The 9,703-nt window shown below is 27.1% G+C and overlaps 1 protein-coding gene across 1 annotated transcript; it reads left to right on the plus strand.

Moving 5' to 3' along the window:
• The first annotated feature begins 7,064 nt into the window (after window positions 1–7,064).
• Window positions 7,065–8,739, plus strand: LOC149195788 (caffeic acid 3-O-methyltransferase-like). Its single transcript, XM_089408813.1, has 3 exons — window positions 7,065–7,848; window positions 8,038–8,102; window positions 8,226–8,739. Exons 1-3 carry the CDS (start codon window positions 7,128–7,130, stop codon window positions 8,523–8,525), a joined length of 1,086 nt encoding a protein of 361 aa, XP_089264939.1. The 5' UTR covers window positions 7,065–7,127; the 3' UTR covers window positions 8,526–8,739.
• Window positions 8,740–9,703: the final 964 nt, after the last annotated feature.

A 9,703-nucleotide genomic window follows, 5' to 3' on the forward strand; every position in this document is an offset into this window, starting at 1 on the left:
TCATATCATTTTATTTCTTGAAATATATCATTTCCTACACATACTTTATCAGCATTAACCTTCTCATGATAGGTTTTCAACCAATCTCTATTACAAGTCACATGAATAGATGTTGTTCAATCTATAAAGCCTGCATTACAATCATCTATTTCTTTTGTCACGGGTATATTAGAAATAAATAAATTCAAAATTTTGAGGTCATGATTTACCTCTAATTTCCTATCATCAAAGTTGCCTTATGATCTTCTATATTTTCACACATTAAACATCCTTTCCCTACATTCATAAGCAAGAGCCACTCTTCTTTACACTAGAAGTTGTCTTTATTGGATCCTCATTTTCATAAAGTTTTATGTTACCTTTTCCTCCTTTTGTTCTTTACTCATGGGTTCCCTTCATATTATTAATTTCCATTACCCATCAAAACATTATATGAAATTTGAAATATTTTGTCGAAACTCTTCCTCCATTCCTCTTCCTCCAGAAGGATTGCTTCAAGCCATCAAATGAAGGATCTTTCATTCTTGCTTCCAGAATAATGATAAATACTTGATATTCATGTAACATAGCATCTAGCGTTAAAATAATTAAGTTCTTGCTAGTATCGTCAAATCTATCTTTTAGATATTTAGTTTTAGATAAATAATGAATAATATTTTTCATTTTCAAAAATATCACTCTATTTGTATTGTCATAATTAATACAAACATTTAGATGTCTTCCATGTATCACTTAATATCTTGCATTCCCTTATTTTCAAAATGATAATGTCCCTCACAGAAACTTTCAAAAGATCATTTTTCTTGGTTTTTCTTTTCACTGACCTTGAACTATGGTTGAACTATGGTTGGAGGAGCAGCTAATATAACTTAAATTCTAAATAGAATTTCCTATATATTGTATCATTTAGATCAAATATTTATTTTAAACTTTCCATTCATATAATCCAACATATAATTCAACATATATAACGCATGTGTTTCATTTAAATAAAAATTTAATAAATTTGACATCGATAAATAGAAAAATAAAGAAGAGAAAATTATTTGCAATAACAATTACCTCACATTAACTAATAAATCTATTACCTCACATTAACTAATAAATCTATCACTTCATTTGGATTTGTATTCCAACAAAAAAAACCTCTTCTTCGTGGCCATGTTCAAATATCAAATCAAAAATTAAACATGTAACAAATAAATAGAATGTAGATAAAGGTAGTATGCTATTTTGTATATTATTTTTTTATATATTATTAAAAAATAAATATAAATTTATAAAAATAAATCTAGAAAATGATAGATCCCTCCAAATAAATTTTCATTTTAACATATCTATTTAACTTAATACTCTTAATACTAGTTTTTATCAATTATAGAACTTCAATATATTCTTCTTATCTTATAATTATCTACCAACCATAAATTCTATTCACACTTTAAAAATATTCTAACAACTATACATATGAAACGTTTAATACTTCACTCTCTTAAACAATTAATTTATTGGAAAAATATATTATAGTTAACGAAGATAACTAGAAGAAGATGTAGTTTTGCAATGCAAAGTTTGAATAGAGGAAATGTATTTGAACTTATTTTATTAAAAAAAAACTTTTAGTAGATTAATATTAATAAGTTTATATATATAAAAATAAATATGAGCGAGCTAGTGAGTTAGTTTATAAATAAATAAATTTATAAATAAATAAATAAGTTTATAAATAAACAAATATGTTTATAAATAAATAAGTTTATGAGAGATTTTTTGGCGTAAATCACATGAAATTTCATTTGTGATGCGTTTCAAATCATTGGTCACTCCATTAATCAAAGGATTAGTGAGCATACCATTGACCTTAAACATAGGAGAACCAAGTCTTCCGCTTTAGCAGAACATGCAGAAAAAACCAAGCATCATGTTTGTATTGAGGAGGCTAGTGTTCTTGCTAGAGTTTGGCAGTTCCATCACTGGAAATTTAGGGAAGCCCTAGAGTGTTCTTGCTAGAGTTTAGGGAAGCCCTGGAGATTGAAAAAAGGTCGAGCAATCTCAATAGAGGGGATGGCTGGAAGATCAGTAGTTGTTGGGTCCCAACACTCTCTTCCTAGTCGTTTTCTTCCCTTCTTTCCTTCCCTTGTTTATAGCTTGTTCTTGTATCCTTTGGCCTTTGTTCTTTGAATAAGGTATTTTAACGGCATTTTATAATAAAGAAAAAATAATTACTTTAATATTAATCTATGATTTAACAATTAAATTAACAATTAATTAAATTAAATATTTAAATTATTATAGTTTATAATATTTATATATTTATTATTAAATAGTTAAGACTTTTTTAACTCGAAGTGGAGTGGAGGAGCCTACCTGCCTGAGATATGATATATTGATACCGGATCAGCGAAGATTTCGTCCATTCCCCACCAATCCACAATAATACCTCTGTAACCGCGACGGATGATAAGGGGAATAAAATATTTATATATTTTTTATTAAATAGTTAAGACTTTTTTAACTATATATATTAATTATTTTTTATAAAATAATTATAATCTTGGTGCAATTTCATATATCCATATATAAATAGTTTCTAATATTTATATATTTATATATTTTCATTAAATAGTTAATATATATATATATATATAATAAAAAATTTATAAAATAGTTCTAACCTCTGTGTAATTTCATATATCCATATATAAATAGTTTTAATATTTATATATTTATATATCCATATATAAATAGTTTTTAATATTTATATATTTATATATTTTCATTAATTTATAATATAAATAGTTTCTAATATTATATTTATATATTTTCATTAGATAATTAAATGATAATAGTTTCAATAATATAAATGGTTTATAATATTTATATATCTTCAAATAGTTAAGACCTTTCTAACTATTATATATATATATATATATTCATTAAATAGTTAAGAACTTTATATATATATATATTAAAAGCTTTGTGGAATATATCCTTTTGACTTCTAATTTAATAATTAGATAACTAACTAACATTTTAATTTTCAGTTAAATTAACTTTTTAATTAAGTATGGTTATGCCCCAGGTCCAGTCCAACTAACCGTTTTTTAGTCAAATTTAGCCGTTAATATAGCTATTGGAGGTTCTGCTCTCATTATTTAACATGCGAAGCTGGGTCTGATTCTTCAACTTGAATGAAATTTCATGTGATTTACACCGAAAAATCTTTCATAAACTTGATATAGATCACAGAAGCCTCAATTCAACAAATAAATAAGTTTATAAATAAATAAGTAAATAAGTAAGTAAATAAGAATAAACAAATAAATAAATAAATAAATAAATAAGTAAATAAATAAGTAAATAAATAAATAAATACGTAAATAAATAAATAAATAATAAATTAATTAATGTTATAAATAAATAATTTTATAAATAAATAAATATTTAAATAAATAAATGAGATAATAATTTTATAGCATAGTGTAATATGAATTTAACATATTTTATTTACGAATTTAGCTGTGATATTTTTACTAGTGATGTAAATGAGTTTATTATTGATTTAGATTTATATGGTTTGTTTTCTTTATTTTAGAATCAAAATTTCGAAGAAATTAACTTGAAAAGTGGTTTTATCATTATATAGTAGTGTGCAAAGTTCATACCTAAAACTTTTTAAAATAATGTTTAGACTTTAAATATTTGGTAGGGCTATACACTTACATAGCTTTCTAAGAGAGCAATAAGTGTGTCAAACGTATTTTATATGAAATATTATGCTTTCTGCCTTACATAGGTTTCTAAGAGAGCAATAAGTGTGTCAAACTTATTTTATATGAAATATTATGCTTTCTGCCCTACATAGCTTTCTAAGACAGCAATAAGTGTGTCAAACTTAATTTATATGAAATATTATGCTTTCTGCTTATTGTGTTGACCACTGTAAAATGAATGAAATGATGTCATACTATTTTTATTAATCCTACATATGGGGCCAGCTATATGTAAACATATATTTAATGATGATGATGATGATGATGATTAACGTTCGCTGAGACCAAACATTGGTCTATCGCACCTAAAGAAACAAATTATTTATTTTGATTTAAGATTTTATTCCTATGCTCAAAAAGCTTGGAGAGAAGCCTCCCGAGCTCACTATAATTTTGACATTGTAAAAGGCTAGGAAGGTCAGTATTGTAACAAAGATTGTGAAACTAAGATCTAATGTGGTTGTACGCGGGGCACTCTAAGAGGAAGTGGTTTTCATCCTCGATGTTCCTATATCCTTTCCATCCATGGCGTTTTAGGAACTGCCCAACGACCTGTTTCACTATGGAGCTCATGAGAATTCGTTCTAATCTTTGTTATATTAATTTTCTTCTTTGAACTAGTTAAAATAGAGAGATACTTTTGATCTTCTAGGGTGGGGTTGATGACCTTCTTATAATAACTTAATTTTATTTATATAAAATATAAAATATACTTTAAAATTTTAACTTTAATTTTATAAATATATATCCTTTTATATTGTATTTATATTTAATTTAAAAAAATAAAAATAAATATTCATTTTATTTTAAAAAATTCATAATTTATAAATTTTATGAGAAAAATGAATTTATTAGTTTATATATACAAAATAAAATACTAAATTTTAACATTTATTATTATGTAATTTATTTTAAAAAATCATAATTTATAATTTTTATTAAAATTATGAATTTATTAGTTTAAATACACAAAATAAAATACTAAATTTAACATTTATTATTATATAAGTCATAATATCAAATTTTGTATAAAAATATAAAAGGATTCATTTTTTAAAATTTTAATTATAATATTTTTATTAATAATAATATTATAATTTAAATACTTAAAAACAAAAATAAAAATAAAGTTGAAATTTATATAATTTAAATATATAAAATTAAATTTATAAATATAAATTAGATTAAATATTGTTTATTAGATTTTGGATGCATTGTGATGAGGTGTTTATTAAGATATTTTTAGATGTTAAATTATAAATTAGATTTTTTTGAGTATTATTCTTGAACATGACCAATTGTAATCACCCATATCAAATTTAATAAAAATTAATAACTATCAAAATCTCACAGACCACACTAATAGCTAAATTTTTAATAACTAAATTTTAATAGCTAAATTTTGAAAGTTACCTTAACCAAACACTTGACTTTCTATTCTAATTGTCTTCCTATTTCTAATATTCTTTTATCATTTTTTTTTTCAATTTTATAAACTTGGTTATTTTATTGATATATATATTTCATATTATTTTATATATCACTTGGTTATTTATTGATAAATATATTTCTACGTCACGGTTTTCAATATTGATTTCACTTGGTTATTTTATTGATACATATATTTCAAGTCACTGTTTTCAATATTCATTTTCAATCAGTGCTCGGAGAAAATACTTGGTTAATACATATATTGCACGCCACGGTTTTCAACATTAATAAACTTGGTTATTTTATTGATACATATATTTCAAGTCACTGTTATCGATATTGATTTTCAATGACTTTTAGTGCTCGGAGAAAATACTTGGTTAATACATATATTTCAAGCCACGGTTTTCAACATTAATAAACTTTCAATGACTTTGAGTGCTTCGAGAAAATACTTGGTTATACATATATTTCAAGCCACGGTTTTTAATATTAATAGACTTTCAATGAGTGCTTAGTATATCGACAAAATCCGAACAACCTGAAAGACAAGTTTGGGTTGAATTTGTTCATGATATGGGGCGGAAATTCATTCATGGTTTTCGATACTCGAATTTTCAATGTTCGAGTTATGGCATCGAAGTTAGAGTTTAAAATACTAATAAATTTGGGAGTTGTATTTTAGAATTTAAAATACTAATAAATTTGGGAGTTGTATTTTAGAGTCTAAAATACTAATAAATTTGGGAGTTGTATTTAGTGTGATTTTTGGATTTTTGGGTGTTGTGACTTAAAAAATTGAGGTAAAATTTTTATTTCTGTTATTTAAATTGATTTTTTCATTGTATATAAATTCAATACCCTGAAAAACCTTTTTGGATTGTGCAGAAATTACCATCAAATTTGTGATAACTCGCACTAAAAACCATAGTTACCAAGTTGGTATCGGCGATTAATTTGGAAAATTCCAATTCGGTACGGTGCTACATTTTTGTCAAAGTCACCACTAACAATGGCCATACGCAAGGTATACCGTAAATAGATCTGAAGTTTGATATATACAAATCTACATGGTTGACTAAATACATAAGAACAAGTTTGGAACTCGGCAACCCTAGTGGAAAATTGAAATAATGTAGAAAGGAAAAGCTAATGCTAAGATCAATTACCTTTTATAAATTTTCTTATAAGAATTAGCAAATTGGTATTTTTTGTATTCAAGCCTCTATAATCACATAATGAATTAAGCAAGTTGGTATTTCTTATTGGAAAAAATTGACGATTTTTATAGGGAAAAAAATAAAATCCGTAATTTCTATCTTACCAAATTGATAATTCTTATTGGAAAAAAATAAAAATAAATAAATATATATATATATATATATATATATATAATTTTTATAGAAAAAATAAAAAAATAATAATTTCTATGTTAGAAAATTTTATAAAATGACAAATTGCAATTAAGAAAAAGATCATTCTTACATTACAAGAAATTATAAAATAGCAAATTGGTTGCAAATCAATAACTCTTATATAAAACATAAAAACAGTAATTTTTATTTTGGAAAAAAATCAATTTATATAAATTTTATATTTTCATTAAAATTTTGAATATAATGATTATTTATTTAAATTTATAAAAAATTATATATATATATATATATATATATATTTAAGTATTTGTAAGATGTATAAGGTCGAATTTGTAATGCTAAAAACGAGATAAATTTCCAGATAAATTTGTTCAATAATCACTTGAATTTTGAACCACAATCCAATGTGCGACGCAGAAGATTACACGATGCCACCACCATAATATATATTTGCCATCCCTGTTCGTTTGCATTACAGGTCTCCGGCCAGGTAAGTGAAAGGAATATCCAAACCGTGGACAAGGAAGGTCTGCTAGAGGTTTGCGATATGGATATTAAAGCAGTGGAGGGCGAAGAGGTGCTCCAGCGTTCGGCGCTAAGCATGGCATTCTCCATAGTAAACCCCTTTCTCCTAAAATGTGCCCTTCGTCTTAAAATCCCTGACATTATCTGGAAAGCCGGCCATGATGTTGCTCTCTCCGTCCACCAGATCGCCGCCCAACTCCCCTCTGAAGCTCCCGATCTGGACGCTCTTTCCCGCATTCTTACGTACCTTTCCACAATGGGAATCTTGCGGGCGATCAAGCCAACGGAGGAAATTAATGCGCCCATGAACCTGAAATACGCCCTTACCAATCTTGCCAAAACCTACTTCATCTCCCAGGATATTAGTTCGCGAAGCCTCGTTCCCTTCGTTCTTTTGCAGACACACCCACTTTTCGTGACCGCCTGGGACCATATTCACGAACGTGTGCTTCATGGCGGCGATAATTTCAAGAATTCCAGTGGCAATGGCCAAGAATTCTGGAATTTCATAGCCAGCAATCCAGAGTTCAACGCCATCTTCAACGCAGGCATGGTGTCCGTCACAAAGGCCACTATGGCAGAGATCTTAGCTATTTATGATGGTTTCAAAGACGTCAACACCCTGGTCGACTTGGGCGGAGGGCACGGGGAAGCGTTGAGTCTGATAATTCATGCGTACCCTCATATCCGCGCAATCAACTTTGATCTTCCTCAAGTTATCGCAACTGCACCAACTCTCCCCGGTAATTCTAATTCCCTTTCGCTGCCTCATATTTAGCGGAAGCCTATAAATATTAGTTTTGCTACTTATTATTATATGAATGTATATAAATATTTATATCTAAATCAACCTACTCCTCATTATTATCATTAGGAGGAGGATACGGTTTTCCTTATATATATATTCGTTGATCCTCTTCTTATTCACGCAGGCGTACAACACATTAGCGGAAGCCTGTTTGAGACCGCACCCTCTGCAGATGCGATTTTTATAAAGGTGAGTAATACTGTTCGGGGTTGTGATGGATTTTATTTCTGCGTTAATTATTTGATAATATTTCTATGCAATACATTAGTACTTTATTTAACTATAAGTTTACTGTGGATTTGTCAATGAAAGAATTTTCTACATATCTGGGACGACCAAGACTGCATCAAGCTACTGAAAAACTGCTACCAGGCGGTTCCGGACAAAGGAAAATTGATAATAGCAGAGGCTGTCTTGGATTTAACTGAAGATTCTGACATGATTGGATCTGCCAACGTTTTAGATGCTCTGATGTTGAATGTTTCACCGGGAGGTAGAGAGAGGACCCGAAAACAATGGAATGAACTGCTCAAAGCAGCTGGTTTTTCTCTCTCTAAAATCGTGGGGAAGAAGGGCAACTTAACTAAAGTTATTGAAGCTATCAAGTGCTAAATGCTTAGCTATATTCCTACTGTGTTTCTCAACCGAAATAAATGAAGCAAGTTAATCTCTTATCACATATTGACTTATTGCATTATTCATATAGTTATGTCACTTAGGAATAATCACGTTGTCTCCACCCAAGTATATCCAGAAGTCATGATGTAATCACATATTTGAGGTTTAATCTATTATATTATTCACATAATTAAGCTACTTGTGTATATTCGTGTTGTTTCGACCTTACGGTGTATCGTTTATAATGTAAATGTGTATACACTTCCCATCTTCAACTATTGCTACACCACTATTACACAATCAACCTATTTCCCAAGGCAGACGATAAATATTTTATCCGTGCAGTCTATGCACAAAGTGGTATTCTCTTTTGTTTTGAAGGATATCTCTTATATATATAACCAAAATATATTAAGTTAAGAAAATAATCTTATAAAATAAATTGCACTTATAGTATCACTGGAAATCATTTGTATAATGCACTAAGTGGTATTCTCTTCCAGTTTAAAAGATATCTCATATGAAGTTTTATATATATATATATATATATATATATATATATTCAAAGCAATATATTAAGTTTAAAATATAATCTTATAAATAAATTATATATATATATATATATATATAATTTAAATTTTAAAAAATATTATTTTATATTATTAATGTTAATATAATCAGTGTTGCAAGAGAGCATAGTTCGTGGATATTACGCATTTAGAAAAATTGCAAATTCATATATGAAGAAGAAAAGAAAAATTCCATTTAAGATATGGACTTGCATAAATTTTTGGTGGGTAGTAATACTAAGTTGACACATTTATACTTGTACTTCTACATATTAAAGCATTAAAAAAAAACATAAATAATTGTAGCTAGTAATTATATTTATTTCCATCTTATTTCTATTCATTTTTTATGGAAATACTTGTTTGAATTATGGTGGGCTGTAAAGATGGTAAATAGGTTATGTATGTGAGTATAAGCTATTTTCAAGGATAATATTGCAACTACATCCAGAATTTATGACAAAAAAATCTGAGGCAATTATGCACATGGCATAAAGCTATACCTTCAAAATTATGGTCTACTCAAATGTTTGAAAAATATTTTTTCAATAACATTAAAAAAATTATTTATTTTTCAAAGTTAAACATTATAACATAGATTCA

Source organism: Pinus tabuliformis, chromosome 2_2 (assembly GCF_031772625.1).
Source record: "Pinus tabuliformis cultivar Carrire ecotype Pingquan chromosome 2_2, CPIR1, whole genome shotgun sequence".
Classification (NCBI taxonomy): Eukaryota; Viridiplantae; Streptophyta; class Pinopsida; order Pinales; family Pinaceae; genus Pinus; species Pinus tabuliformis.

What these genes read in the sequence shown, in the direction of transcription:
- LOC149195788 (XM_089408813.1), top strand. Translation starts at nt 7,128, where the DNA reads ATGGATATTAAAGCAGTGGAGGGCGAAGAGGTGCTCCAGCGTTCGGCG. An exon ending in AACTGCACCAACTCTCCCCG is followed by an intron (nt 7,849 to 8,037) that starts GTAATTCTAATT and finishes TTATTCACGCAG; the next exon opens with GCGTACAACACATTAGCGGA. An exon ending in CAGATGCGATTTTTATAAAG is followed by an intron (nt 8,103 to 8,225) that starts GTGAGTAATACT and finishes TGTCAATGAAAG; the next exon opens with AATTTTCTACATATCTGGGA.